The 14,756-nt window shown below is 51.5% G+C and overlaps 1 protein-coding gene across 2 annotated transcripts; it reads left to right on the top strand.

Moving 5' to 3' along the window:
* Nucleotides 1-3,319: 3,319 nt before the first annotated feature.
* Opn4 (opsin 4) lies at nucleotides 3,320-13,319 on the top strand. Of its 2 annotated transcripts, XM_031361617.1 has the most exons (10): nucleotides 3,320-3,644; nucleotides 4,832-4,977; nucleotides 6,370-6,503; nucleotides 7,001-7,204; nucleotides 7,775-7,946; nucleotides 8,263-8,418; nucleotides 9,440-9,547; nucleotides 9,904-10,084; nucleotides 10,841-10,957; nucleotides 12,600-13,319. In XM_031361617.1, exons 1-10 carry the CDS (start codon nucleotides 3,504-3,506, stop codon nucleotides 12,636-12,638), a joined length of 1,398 nt encoding a protein of 465 aa, XP_031217477.1. In that variant the 5' UTR covers nucleotides 3,320-3,503; the 3' UTR covers nucleotides 12,639-13,319. The 2 variants fall into 2 exon arrangements, with proteins under 2 accessions (XP_031217477.1, XP_031217476.1); XM_031361616.1 differs by lacking the exon at nucleotides 12,600-13,319 and having other exon boundaries at nucleotides 3,504-3,644; nucleotides 10,841-11,074.
* Nucleotides 13,320-14,756: the final 1,437 nt, after the last annotated feature.

The raw sequence follows: 14,756 nt of genomic DNA, 5'->3' as shown, positions 1-14,756 counted from the left end.
CCCACCTCCAGCCACGCATGCTATGGAAGCGTGAAGGGCAGACTTCAAGCAGCAAGGACTGTGAGCCCCTGGTCTCCCTTAATACAGTGTCTAGGGGTGGGGTGGGGTGGAGAGATAAGTGGGGTCACTGGTTGATGCTGAAACCAGGGTGAGCAGAAGGGTGGCTTAGGATAAGCAGAGACATCACAGAATCTGGGCAAAGCCAAAAGTTTGCACCATTGCCCCTCCCATGACTCAAACTACCACACCCGAGGGAGCACCTAGGCTGGGGTAAGATAACCAAAGAACATGAGTCTTGCAGGTGAAGAGCAACCCGGTCACCCCACTGACCACAAGTGCAGAGGGGTTACAGAGGTAGGGGATGGATGGCACACTGAAGCTAGCTGATGCCAGTCTGCACGGCACCCTGCCCCAGCTCAGTGTCACAGGCACCACATCTCTCCAGCCCTTTAGAAGGCTTCTGGGGATCAATAGCATCTTCTGAAGACTGGAGACCGAAGAAGACACACTGAATTCTACAGCACCAGTCCAGCCACATCTCGGCTGTAAGGATCTTCCTTCCATGACATCCAGTTGTACAGTCTCAACTCCTGGAATTCTCAAGACACTGTGATCCTTCCGGCCTCAGGCAAGGCAGTCCGTCCTACCATCAATAATCTTTGGGTGGCTTTGGTGTCTTTTCAAATCAGCGGTTCCCCACCCCTTCCCATGAAGTCCTCTAGAACCCAGACCAGCACCTCCCCCTGCATGTAATGTGTGTTGAATTGCCTGACGCCCACAGGCTTCAAGGGGCTGGCCCTCAGACCTCACCTTGAGAAGCAAGGACCAAGGAGAAGAGGTGTCTCCCCTTTGTACAGTGTGTGGAGGTGCTTCTCTGCTCAGGGGGCCACAGGAATAAACAAAACAGACCTGTCTGTGGCCCCAGGAGAGAGGGGACTGGGTGCAATGACATCACTCTAAGTGCTGCAGAGGATGCACAGGTGGGCGTGAACATCCCAGGTCCTCAGGAGGGCTTCCTTGATGACATTGACAAAGTCTGTTTGAGCTTTCAGCAATCTTCAAGAAAGGCAGTTTCAATAGCTGCTCTACCCCTAAGCAGAAGAACTGCCTGTGACTTCTGCATCCCATGTGATCAAGCCTCCCCAACCCTTTACCAGATCCTGAATCTAACTTTCAGGAAGGTCGGTCCCAAGGTACTAGAAGCCGGTGCTGTCAGATACTTCCTTACTCCTCTAGCAGCCATGACCTGACTGTCCAGGGCAGTGATTCTCAACCTTCCTAATACTGCAGCCCTTTAATACAGTTTCTCATGGTGTGGTGATCCCCAACTATAAAATTATTTTCATTGCTACTTCATAACTGTAATTTTGCTACTGTTATGAACCAAAAAAATCTGTGTTTTCTGATGGTTTTAGGCAACCCCTGCGAAAGACTAAGAACTGCTGGTCTAGTATCTAAGCTTGGCTGCTCAGTACTCCCAGATAAGACTGTTGTGGAACATCATCAGAGAGAAACAATAGCAAAGAGTAGGTCCCTGACCCTGTACTTAGCTCCATGGTACAGCAGAAGCCTGGCCCACACACACAAACATGAGAAGGGCACAGTATACATCCTGATGAGCCTTGGTGTATTAGTTTCTCCAGGAAAAAAAAACAACCTCTTTTAAAGTTTATTATTATTATTATTATGTTTAAGTGTGTGCATCTGCGTGTGGGTATGTCCACATGAATGCAGATACTGGAAGAGCACAGCAGAGGGCTGGAGTTTGTGGCATGGGTGCTGGATTCCAAACTTGGCTTCTCTGAAAGAATAGCATGTGCTCTTAACCCCCGAGCTATCTCTCCAGAGCCAAAACTACTTTTATTTTTTTTTAAAAGACAAGTTATCACTGTGTTGCCCAGGTTGGTCTCAAACTAATGTGTCGCCACCTCATCAAACAGCAGAAATAAGGAAGCGACCACGAACTCTTTTCCAAGCAGTTTATTCAGGAACCTTGTACTTTTATTTCTCTTTCTACCTCTTTCTCCTTCTCTCCCTTCTCTTTCTTCTCCTTTCTCCCCAGCCCCCAGCACTTGCGGGTTAAATACTTTCCCTAGTCCCAACTAGCGTTGGCTGCACGGCAAATCATAATAGGCTGCGGGAAATCATGCCAGCTTGTACCACAAACTGGAGGCACTCAGCTTTTCCAAACAAGGGCTTGTTTATCACAATGCTTTAGGGTGGCAGCTGCCGCTCTCCACACTAATGAGTTCAAGCGATTCCTTTTATCTCAGTCTCTCATGCTGTAAGGAAAAATTAAAGCTTTAGACCTGTGCTGACTAGGAAGAAAAGTTATGGGCCTAAGAATCCATCACAAACTGGCCACATAGGCCTGGGAAAGAGCAAACAAGTTGTTAGATATCATAAGAGCTGGCAGGTCAAGAAGACATAAAACTATAAACATAGAGGAAAACATGTCTAGGCAAACAAGGACATGTCCAAGGCCCAGGCCTGCAAAGACGTGCCTGGCAGACACTAAGTAATGGACCATCTGATCCTCTCAGATATGGTTTAAGGTCAGATGCTCTGTTGACTCAGATTAACACCAACTTTAGGAATTTTCCACTCTGTTCTGCACGTAATAGTTAATATTTGAACTAGCCAATCATGTATGACCACACTGATCCCTTTGTTCCCTCAGACCTTTTCCATATAAAAACCCCTAACTTTCAAGCCTCGTGGTTGGCTCCATTATCTCCTGTGTGAGATAACTGTGGTGCCGAACCAGGGCGTCCTGAAAATGAAAATATACCTCTTGTAATTACATCAAGATGTGGTCTCCTGTGATTCCTTGGGTGTACGTCCTCCTGAGATTTGAGTGGGGGTCTCCCCCAGGGGTCTTTCAATGCCACGGACACTATAGGCACACAGTCCTACATCTACCTAAAAAACATTTCTTGTCCTTGTATACCAGGTGACATTGTAGTACATCTCCCTTTGTGCAGGGAAGTGTGAAGATGTCATGGGCTCATGGATAGACTCAGAGATAGAACGTTACATAGATTTACCTCCTCTAGTGACCACCATGCCTCTCAGAAGAACAGGAAGTGTGAAGGACAGAGCCTTCTGTCCAGTGTCCAGGAGCTGAGCCAGCTAGTGTCCCCATAGGCATTTCCATGCACATATACACACATATTCACATCACCACCATCAGACCCTTGAGGGCTGACATCAGGGACCCACTTCAGAGACCGAAAGAAGCAGGGAGCCACTGAGCATGTGTAGTCCCCTCCCCACCCAGTACTGCTACTTAAAAGTGTAGAGGAATCCTGCAGCGTGGCACTCATTCCTTTGCGCTTCATTAGACATTGAGCAGTCAGCAGCTCAAAGAGCAGCTCCAGGCTGGATCTAGGAGAACAGGCAGCAGGTGGACTACGCCGCAGTGTTAAGGATGGTATAAAGCCAGAAGTCTGGGGACAGATCCCTGAGCTTTCCATGCCGGCAACTCCTCTGAGAGCCTGAGCATGAACTCTCCTTCAGGACCAAGAGTCCCATCAAGCTTAACGCAGGATCCCAGCTTCACAGCCAGCCCTGCCCTACAAGGCGTTTGGAACAGCACTCAGAACATCTCCGTAAGAGCCCAGCTTCTATCTGTTAGCCCCACGGTAAGTTTGGGAAGCATGTGTGTGCACAGAGACTCCAGTCCCCAGCCCTGCACACCACCCCTGTTTTGACAGGGAGATAGGAAAGGACCTTGGGCATCACTGAACTTCTCTAAGCTTTTTCTACACAAAGTGGCTGAGACAAGAGGGCACAGGCAATGTCTTCCCTGGCAGAGATCATTGGGGACCAGAAAGGCAGGCGCTGACCTGCCCTTCCTTGGTGACATCTATTCTTTCTAGAAATTGACTAGATCCCCTGTGGGAGTATTCTAGGGAGAAATGCATGCCCCAGGCTTCTGGATTTGTACAGGCTAGAGTGGGATGTTGGGCAAGACAATGAGCAGACTCCTGCCTCTCCCTAAGAGACATTCTCAGTCCCTGTATACTAACCTCATGGGGGAAATGACCTCCCTGCAGCAGCCCCGAGGAACCTAGGCTTTCTTTCTTTTCTTTTCTTTTTAAAAATTTATTTATTTATTTAATGTATATGAGTACACACCGTAGCTGTACAGATGGTTGTGAGCCTTCATCTGGTTGTTGGGAATTGACTTTTAGGTCTACCCGCTCTCTCCAGTAGACCCCACTCACCGACCAAAGATTTATTTATTATTATAATTAAGTACACTGTAGCTATCTTCAGACGCACCAGAAGAGGGCATCAGATCTTATTACCGGTAGTTGTGAGCCACCATGTAGTACCTGGGATTTGAACTCAGGACCTTCAGAAGAACAGTCGGAGTTCTTAGCCATCTCACCAGCCCCTAGGCTTTCCTTCTAGTGGAAAGTTTTTCTCCCTTGTTTGCCAGGCTTCAGTGTCAGTCCTTAGTTTTGCTACAGGGATTGCAAATTCTCCTTGGAGGCTTGCTGTGGGCGTCCATCCATTGGGAAGGCAGTACCCAGGAGCTGGCTCTACCAATTCCTTAAGGTCACCCAAGCTGTGCCCTGTTCTGCAGTCATGCATTTGTCCTGCTAACCTCCAGCAGCCCATCTGAGCCTTTCACCTCTCTCTTAGGAGCTCAGCATCCACACATACATGGGCTCAGAGTTAAATTTTGGAAGACTTCCACTTCCTCCTATGGGCTGGCCATAGCTTTTCATCTATTCTTCAGTTTACCCACCCGTTTTATTGGAAACTTACTATTGCTTCCCAGGAACATCTGTAGGTGATGCTCTCCTTTCTTTCTCTCCAGACATCTGCACCTCAGGCTGCTGCCTGGGTCCCCTTCCCCACAGTCGATGTCCCAGACCATGCTCACTATACCCTAGGCACGGTGATCCTGCTGGTGGGACTCACAGGGATGCTGGGCAATCTGACGGTCATCTACACCTTCTGCAGGTGCCTGGTTGGTGGGGTTGGGTCAAGGACACTGTGTATATCCACACATATAGACAGGACAGAATACAAGGGTAAACAGGTCACCCAGCTCTATCCAGGGCACCTTAGGATTGGCAGAGAATCGAGGTGCACACCTTCTATAGCATCAGGTCTAGGTACCAGTTTTTGAGCAGACGAAAAGTGGAAAATGGCCCAGGGAACCCTGAATATATACATGCATGCCCACTGGGCCTCAAACATAACCTCTGAGGTGGGCAGTACTGTCAGGGTTTCTGATCATTCTACCCTGCTCTCAGTCATCCTCTGTACCCAGAGGAATCCTCCTTCCTCCCTCTACCTGAAGAACATCTTTAGACTCCAGGATCCTCAAACCCTCAACAGCCACTCCTAACACACACCTCAGCTTCCCTCCCAACCTACTGCCTTCTGGCTATAACAGGCAGGCTGGGAAGTGAGCAGACTTCAGGCTCCACCACAGACTAGTGGAAGAAGTGAGCCAGTCATTTACCACCTGGAGTGCATACATCTCATCTCTCCAGCATGGAACTGTGGCTTTCTCATCACTGGCCTTTCTTCTGTATGTTCATTGATTGGAGATGAATCCTGGCTTTGCAACTTACTGAGCCGCAATAATGGGGACCAAGCCCTTTTGTGAGTGAAGGCTTTAGTACTCTCATCTGGACAATGGGAGCCACTAAGCCCCCTTTAGGATCCACTATGTTAAGATGGATGGTGTTAGAGGAGGTTGATGAAAGTGCCTGTCCCATGGTCATAGCTGTAAGTTCTTGGGCCTTTTGCCACCTCAAATGTAAACACTGAAGAGACAGGCTGAGTTGGGCAGGGCTAGACTGGACAGAAGAAGGAGCAAGAGAAGAAGAGAGGTAGGGAAGAAGAGAAGAAAGCCGCCTGAGAAGCTAGTAAGAAGGTTCAGAGCAAATGGGAGGGGGAGTCTGGAGGGACACTGTTGGGAGGCTGTGTCCAGGGAGGGTTGTCCGGGGAGACAAAGTGAGTCACACAGAGGGAGCAACCCAAAGGGTGAGAAGAAAAAACTGACATGTCTAAGACGCCTCCTGGGCAGCACAGCTGTTGCTGGAGACACTCCTCGGTTACTGTGAGGGACTCACCATGGGAGAGCCCTTAGCCCATATGATCGGTGGTACCTGCTGGACTGAGAGACAGGTCTGAGGCCCAAGAGCCCCAGCCTGTGTTCATGCATGTGTGTGGGGGTGGGGGTGTGCATGCATGGCATGTTTGCGTGCCTGTGTATGTTTAGCGTAGTAGTGTGTGTGTGTGTGTGTGTGTGTGTACACGTGTGAATAGCTGAGGGTGAAGAAGGTCTTCATAGCTCTGGAGGTATTGGGAAGCATGCCCTGACTTCCTCTGACCTCACAGGAACAGAGGCCTGCGGACACCGGCAAACACGTTTGTCATCAACCTCGCAGTCAGCGACTTCCTCATGTCATTCACTCAGGCCCCGGTCTTCTTTGCCAGCAGCCTCTACAAGAAGTGGCTCTTTGGGGATACAGGTAGACACTTGGGGATCCTTTTTGTCATAGGGAGGAAGAGATTTTTTTTTTTAAGATTTATTTATTATTATATGTAAGTATGTGTAAGTAGCTGCAGAAGAGGGCATCAGATCTCTACGGATGGTTGTGAGCCACCATGTGGTTGCTGGGATTTGAACTCGGGACCTTTGGAAGAGCAGTCAGTGCTCTTAACAGCTGAGCCATCTCTCCAGCCTGGCAGGAAGGGATCTTAAGAGAGGGATGCCGCAGCAGTGGAAGGTGGCCCAGATGAGGTGATTTGTTCCTGCTGGGCAAGTGGGCAGCATCCTGAATCCTGTGACTGAAGAGGAAAGATGAGGTTCTAGTCTTGAGGCCTCTGCCCCTCTGGTCAGATGTGGCAAGCAAGCAGGGTGGAGTTGGCTCAGTCCTGTTTCCTGGGAGGTAGGGAAGGAGCTGAGTTTGTCCCATCCCAGGGGACTTTCTTCTCCAGAGACTGAGGGAAGTGGGTTTACCCACAGGTTGCGAATTCTATGCCTTCTGTGGGGCTGTCTTTGGCATCACTTCCATGATCACACTGACAGCCATAGCCGTGGACCGCTACCTGGTGATCACACGTCCACTGGCCACCATCGGCATAGGATCCAAAAGACGAACGGCACTTGTCCTGCTAGGCGTCTGGCTCTATGCCCTGGCCTGGAGTCTGCCACCCTTCTTTGGCTGGAGTAAGTGTGTTGGTGGAAGTAGGGGAGGGGCAGATAGGCGGAGACAAGAAGTTTAAGGAATGTTGGGTTAGAGAGCTGTCAGCCTCACGGACCACCTAAGTCTCAAGTCAGATGGACTTTCAGAAGCATCACTAGCATCCGGGGAAGCTCAGCGTGCTTCATCAGAGACTAGAGCGTCAGTCAGGAAACCCATCACCAAATACCGGCATGAGGGAGTGGGAGCAAATGGGGTATGCTTGATGCTGAGTTTGTAGTGAGACAGACCAGTCAGGCTGTGAGGCCCCAGCAGGCAAGACAAGCTGCAAGACTTTATCCCTGAGGATCATGGTCCTGGGGCCACAGAGGAGCTAGCTCTAGTCAGTGCTAGACTGGGGTCCCCCTTACAACCAACTTAGAGGTCTCCCTTCACATCTTTCAATTGCCACCAGCTTTCTTCATTCCGGGCAGGGTAGGCATGTGGCTGGGGCCAGGCTGTGCTTAGGAACCAAGCTCCACATTTAAAATCCCTCCTGAGCAAGCTACCCTCAGCAAGACCACAGTGACAGCTGAGCACCTGTCCCCGGCTCCCAGGTGCCTACGTGCCTGAGGGGTTGCTGACATCCTGCTCCTGGGACTATGTGACCTTCACACCTCGGGTGCGTGCCTACACCATGCTGCTCTTCTGCTTTGTCTTCTTCCTCCCCCTGCTCATCATCATCTTCTGCTACATTTTCATCTTCAGGGCCATCCGAGAGACAGGCCGGTAAGTGCGCAGCGTAGTGCTGAACCAAAGAAGGGAGGGTCCGCCCATCGGAACATGCGCAGATACAGATAGGTCAAGACAAGTGAGCTAGGAAAGTTCCCAGAGACAAGGTCCCCTGAGGAGGGCTTAGAGACTGCAATCCTGGTAGGACCACAGGAGGGCAGCTGAGGCTCAAGTGAAATGAGGACTTTCTGGAAGTCAGAGCTGTCTATATGGGAAAAGATGGCTCCTACAGGTTCCCGGAGATGGTCCAGAGAGGTTCCCTGCGGTAGTCGTGATCCTGGTACTTGCTACAACCCAGATGCAACCTTCCTAGGGCCTGTGAGGGCTGCGGTGAGTCCCCTCTGCAGCGGAGGCAGTGGCAGCGGCTGCAGAGTGAGTGGAAGATGGCCAAGGTCGCACTGATCGTCATCCTCCTCTTCGTGCTGTCCTGGGCTCCCTACTCCACTGTGGCCCTGGTGGCCTTTGCTGGGTGAGCAGGAGCCATAGAACTGTACGAGCCCTAAAGCACAGGTCCAGGTAGCCTCTCCCTCCAACCTGACCCAGGTCAGCCATCCTGACATGCTAGATCCAGCTTTACAGCCTTACCCTCCCCCTGTGTGACATGCCTCACCCCACTAGGCTTGCCCAGCTCCTGGAAGCTTCAGGGATATTCTGGCTACACATAGGTCATCTGGGAACCTTCTGTCTTGTTTGGAACCTGATGCTTGGGTCCCCCTTAGCCTGAGCCATAGCACACTGCTAGGGCTGCTGCTACTTAAGAATGGGTTCCTAGGTGGTGCCTGCTAGCATCCTCTGTGGCTGGAGTCTGGTAACCATGGCACCCTAATGAGATTTTGGTACTTTGAGCTATCTTTTTTTTTTCTTTAAGATTTATTTATTTATTATATGAAAGTACACTGTAGCTGTCTTCAGACACATCAGAGGGCATCAGATTTCATTACAGATGGTTATGAGCCACTATGTGGCTGCTGGGATTTGAACTCAGGACCTTCGGAAGAGCAGTCAGTGCTCTTAACCGCTGAGCCATCTCTCCAGCCCCCAAACCAATCTTCTTGAGTAGTAACAATGCAGTTTCCTCTAGGGGCCTACCAGAAGTTTCTCTAGGACATCCAAGGAGCAGTGCACAACAGGATGGGGTGAGGGTGTGGCAGCGGTGCATGCAGGATCTGAAGACCAGGGATAATTGACTAGCACAGAGAGATATTGCCAGCCGCACAGGTTCTAAGGGACAGTGGGACCTAGCCACTCCAATCCCTGCAGGTGTGACATCATATCTTCCTCCCTGAGCTCCATCCTCAACCATCTTTGGTTCCCTTCTTACCCACCTTAAACCAGAATTCTCCCTGGTTCCTACCAGTCTCTCACTATGGGGTTGACTTGGCTGTGTTGGTTTATACTGGTCAAGCACTGGTTTAGTGTGGGCCTTGGCAAGGACTGCCATAGAGACAACTGGGGTGTAAAAAGGGGACCCTGTGCCATCTCTGTCCTAGGTACTCGCACATCCTGACGCCCTACATGAGCTCAGTACCAGCTGTCATCGCCAAGGCTTCTGCCATCCACAATCCCATCATCTATGCCATCACTCACCCCAAGTACAGGTGTGGCCTCCTCCAGGCCTCCAAGCCCACCTAGGGGCATGGAGGGCCTGGGACTGCCGCTGAAGGCAGGGCTTATCTATCTCTCTGGTCCCTCATGTATGTATCAGTTGGGGGTCATGAATGCTATGGTGCAGCTAATAACACTGGGGGGAGGTCCACAGTTGGCATGCCCCTTTCTTCTTTCCCAGCACCCCACAAAATACCAATGGCTTCCTGAGAGGAAGCCTACCTTAACTGCAGGGCTATGTCTTAAGGCAGCCATGGTGGCTTCCTGTGCAAAAGCCCTGTATTAGTCTGTCCCTCCCTTCTCCCTTTCATGTCCCTTCACCCTAACCAGATGCATGCTGCTGCTGCAGGATGGCCATTGCCCAGCACCTGCCTTGCCTTGGGACGCTTCTCAGAGTATCAGGCCAGCGCAGCCACCCCTCCCTCAGCTACCGTTCTACCCACCGTTCCACCCTGAGCAGCCAGTCCTCAGACCTCAGCTGGATCTCTGGACGGAAGCGTCAAGAGTCCCTGGGTTCTGAGAGTGAAGTGGTGAGTCTGCCATCGGTTGGTACCTCACCTTTCCTTTCCCAACCAGCCCTGGGGACCTGGACATGGGTGACAGAGCCACATATTAGGCTGGGGGACACTGTTTTCTAACCTCCACTGCATGGCCCTCTGTGGCAAGCAGGAATACCCAGGGCAGAGAGAAGATGGGTGGTCTGAAGTTACCCAGCAGCAAGATAGTCTAACCACGGGCTTTCCAAGTCACGCGTTTCTCCACGGCAAGAGCTGGTCCAGGATCCCTGTACCTTAGCACTAAATGCTACCTTACAGGAGGTGTAAGAGCTACAAGCTACAGGAAACGAGGAGCACTAGCCTGAGATCATACGTGGCTTCAAGCCTTGACCCACCACACCCTCATTGTGCATCTGAGAGCCAGCATGGCTGATTTGCCCAGCTACCTTCCACTGCTCTGGCCCTGAGCCTTTCTGCTAAGACATGGAACCGTGAACCACTCTGAGCCACTAGTAGAAACCACTTGAAGAAACTGAGGAGTCTGTCTCATTTGCTCACAGAGGCCTTGACTCTCATGAAGGACACCTGTCTAAACACCTACACACATAAGCAGGCAAACGATCCCCACAGGCGGATACTCTTTCCTGCACTTTGCTGACCACAACTTTGTAAATAATGTCATGGGTCCCCCTCAGTGAATACCTGTGTAGAGGCTGAAAGGAAGGAGGCATGAGTATGCTCTAAGTAAGCTGTCCCTCACACCTCAAAGCTGCTCTCCCACTTCCCCAGGGCTGGACAGACACAGAAACAACAGCTGCATGGGGAGCTGCCCATCAAGCAAGTGGACAATCCTTCTGCAGTCAGGACCTGGAAGATGGAGAAGCCAAGGCTCCTCCCAGCCCCCAGGTACAGAAATCCAAGACTCCCAAGGTCCCTGGGCCCAGTACCTGCCGGTCTGTGAAAGGGCAGGGAGCCAGGCCAAGTAGCCTAAGGAGTGACCAGAAAGGCAGGCTTGCTGTGTGAACAGGCCTCCCAGAGTCCCCTCCATAATTGCCAGCTTCCCTCTGCCTGCCTAGAGGACACTGTGACTCTCAGACATCTGTAGCAGGATCTAAGTATGATCTGTGTCTAGGGGGAATATCTGCTTGTGACTGTGTAACTGTGTGCATGGCATGCTGTCAGCTATGTTGTACCATATATATACCATATGTATATGTAGAGTATCCATATAACTGTATGTGCTCTTGAAGATATGTTGCCTACAGCAGAGAATGACTCATGCGTGTGTGGACCATATTCCTGGCATATACTCTCTGTCATTGTGATGCCTCTGCGTTGTGTGGGTGACAGAGTGGGATGGTGTGCACCTCTCACAGGTTTTGATGCTGGACAAACACAGGGAGGGGAGCTTCAAGCCATGTACACACTCACTGCCAATGGCCTGCGCTCAAGTTGTCACCAAGGAGAATACTTGTAGCTATTAAAAGAAGGCCAGCTGTCAGCTCCAGTGCCTATGGAATGGAATGTGGATGGTGATTAGAGAAGGCCATATTTTGGAACACTGGAAATGCCACGAGCCCAGGCACCCCTCCCCCCTCTGCTGACAGCTCCCCCACCCTCCTCTCTCTTACACAGCAGCCCCCTGTCAGCCTCTGGGTATTCTGAGACTTCCTCAGCCACTCTGGGATCATAGACGTGTCCTGTTCTCCTCCCTTCATGCTGCTTCCCCATGAGTAGCTTGTTGATGCTTCTGATGTCGGAGAGCTCCTGTCCCCCTATATTGTATCCCAGGCAGTATGTACAACCACAGAGGCCAGGGCAGAAGCCTGACAGTGGCCTCTGCTGGCCAGGAAATGGTTGAAGACATAATAATGTCTATCCTGGATGAGGCGGAACCACCAGGAGGGGCTTTGGGCATGGAGGCCAACCATCAGCAGTTGCCAAACGCAAGTGACAAGCCCTGCCATCAGGTTACAAGCACACAGAAGCAATTCCCTGAGGTTCCTTGGTTGAAGGGGTTGAGTTGTCTACATGGACATCCTGAGTGAACATACTGGGGCTCAGGGGTGTGGGAACTTGGTGTCCTGGAATAGGGTGGTGGGTGAGGTAAACTTCCAGAGAAAGCTGGTGCTACAGGTCAGGAAGAAGGTGAGTGGGTATGGGGAGCAGGGATGAAGGGGATGCCAGGCCTCACACACACATGCAATTGCAGAGGAAAGATAAACTGGGGTGGAAGGCGGCATAAGGAGTCTGAACCTCAGGAGTCCAGGAGCCTGAGGATATCCCAGGGGTTATTCTGAAAACAGCCTATGCTGGCGCCTTCTTTGGGGTGTGGTCCTTGAAAAGCCCCACCCTCTCTGGGATGTGGTCCTCGAGAGGGTCCACCCCTTTGGGGTATGGTCCTTGAGAAGGTCCACCCCAACCTTGATCATAGCCCCGCCCTTCCCACAGTTCCTTTCGCTTGTCAATGTTTTCAAATAAGAAGAGGTTTTAGGAGGCCCTATGAGACACTCCTAGAGATGAACAGATGTGTATCATTTATTTTCAGACCAAGGGACACCTCCCCAGCCTGGATCTCGGGATGTAGGATGCCCACTGGCCCTCCCTTTCTTCTGGTACTTGCCCAGCCCCGTCACCTCCCCATCACATGCACAGACCCAGGATTATCTCACAAGCCTGGAAGCTTTGAAGGTGTTCCTGTCACTCGTGCTACACTGGATATGAATCTCTGGCCCCTTTCCACGGCGTGAAGCACAGGCTGCCGCTACTCGGCTCAGCAGCCACACCTGGGCTCCGCCTGAAGCACAAACCCAGGTTTTCCTGCTTCCCTTCCAGCAGCCGTTGCCTCTCTTCAGACGCTGTATGCTGCGATTGTCCAGACAATGACAATAGCGATGGCACTGGGGAGCACATCATTTATTTATGAGACAAGCATCTTGGCCAGCCTTCACAACCAGGCCGGACATCTCATTGGTTCAGAAAGCCTTTCCCTGCGTCCCTGCTGCTAGAGCTCAAAAGCTGAACACAGACTCTACTTTGTGCACTAGGAATACTTCCTTGCCTCTAGCTCCCCCATAGCATTCCCACTGTGGCCCACACTCCCATGTACATGGGCACTGGCCGGCACATAGGTACCTACTTGCATGCACATCGAGCACACGTGTGTACACCCTGCCCCTACTGTTTGTTCCATGTTAGCAGTCTAAGTTCCTTCCAGATGTAGATCTGACAAGGCACAAGAAAAAAACAAAAACAAACAAACAAAAAAAAAAAACAAATGGGGTCTCTAGTGATAAACATGTCTCTTGGTGCTTCAGCGAAGAGAACAGGGGCTGGTCTTCATGCCTCCAGCGGTTTCTTAACTTTGTCCCCTGGAATTCCAGCTTTAAACTCTCACCCCTGAAAACCCATCTCAAACTATTCGGGAGTGAAATAGAGGAGGGACAAAGGCCAGTCTGGCCCATGCACCCCTCCCCAGTGACGTGTGGAGCTCGGCTCAGCCTCTGTGTACACACTGCTCTCCAACTGGCTTTGGATCTCCCAGGGGAGGCAGAGAGAGGCTGGCCTTCCCCTTTAAGAGCATCTCCCTACCACCCCTCTCTTAACCAGAAGTCATCATCAGGCAGAGCCAGAGGCCAGAGAAAGAGCCTTCGGCTCCAGGTACAATATCGCTGGGACTCCAGGTCCAGGGTCTGCCCTTTCTTTCTGGTTATGCTGCGTGGCTGGATGGTCCCCAGCTGGGAATGACAGATAGATGGCCCTGGGAAACAAGGATAGTTAGGATGGATGGGGCTGGTGCAGAGGATGGGATGGGAGAGGTGGGATGGGGTGGTGCTAACCTCCAGTCCATGACGGTGGAGTTGCATGGTACAGGAACAAAGAAGAGCCCAAGTCCTCCCCAGTCCCCACTGCTCCCACTTGCTATTTTTTTGTGACCTTGGACAAATTCCCAAGTGACCCTGTAACACCACCACTTCTACCGTGCACCCTATGTATGGCAGGACTGGGGTGTGAGACCGGAGTTATGGCAGCTAGGAAATTACTCGCACCCAGGCTGGCACTGAGCCTTCTAGGTTACTGTTTTTGAGAGGGCCGGCAAGAAGCCATCCCATCTTCCCTGAACCTCAGTTTCCTGAGCTGAGGAGCCAGAGTGAGCCTCGATCTATCTCCAGACCTCATGAGATCTGAAGTCTTTCTTGTGGGAGGGCAGGCTTCTAGGGGCATCTTAACCCAAACGTCATGCCCGTTGAAGTCCCAAGGGCCAAGGCCCCCACCCAGAGCACACTCTCTCCGGGGTATGGGCTGAACATGCCACACGTGCTTCCCTCCCCTGCCCCTTCTAGCTCTGTGTCCTAGCAGCTGAACAAATGGCACAAATGGCACTTCTCCCTATCCCGTCATTCCTGCGCAAAGGGCACGGAGCCTGGCGTGCGACGCTGGCAGCTGTAGCTTCCATGCTACTGTCAAGTTTTCCAGGGCACAAATGACACAGAAGAGCCAGGAATAACTGCCTGGGCCCCAGAGGGTCTAGAGGGGTGGGACAACCGCAGACTTGGCTTAAGACCTTTATCCTGGGGGTCATGCAGCACCCCTTCTTTGGGCCAGGGCTTGGGAAGACTTTATAGCCACTAGGAGCCCACTATCTGACATGAGTCCCATTGGAATGAGCTCAGGCTCTTGTGGGACCCGAGTCCAGTCCCTGTGT

This window comes from Mastomys coucha, unplaced genomic scaffold (genome assembly GCF_008632895.1).
Source record: "Mastomys coucha isolate ucsf_1 unplaced genomic scaffold, UCSF_Mcou_1 pScaffold9, whole genome shotgun sequence".
Classification (NCBI taxonomy): Eukaryota; Metazoa; Chordata; class Mammalia; order Rodentia; family Muridae; genus Mastomys; species Mastomys coucha.
The sequence above is the reverse complement of the archived record's forward strand: the minus strand, read 5'-3'. Positions and strand labels throughout refer to the sequence as shown.

Excerpts from the sequence above, each read along its gene's own strand:
- Opn4 (XM_031361616.1), top strand. The coding sequence starts at position 3,504 with ATGAACTCTCCTTCAGGACCAAGAGTCCCATCAAGCTTAACGCAGGAT. Across the intron at positions 7,947-8,262 it reads GCCATCCGAGAGACAGGCCG|GGCCTGTGAGGGCTGCGGTG; the intron begins GTAAGTGCGCAG and ends CAACCTTCCTAG. Across the intron at positions 8,419-9,439 it reads GCCCTGGTGGCCTTTGCTGG|GTACTCGCACATCCTGACGC; the intron begins GTGAGCAGGAGC and ends TCTCTGTCCTAG.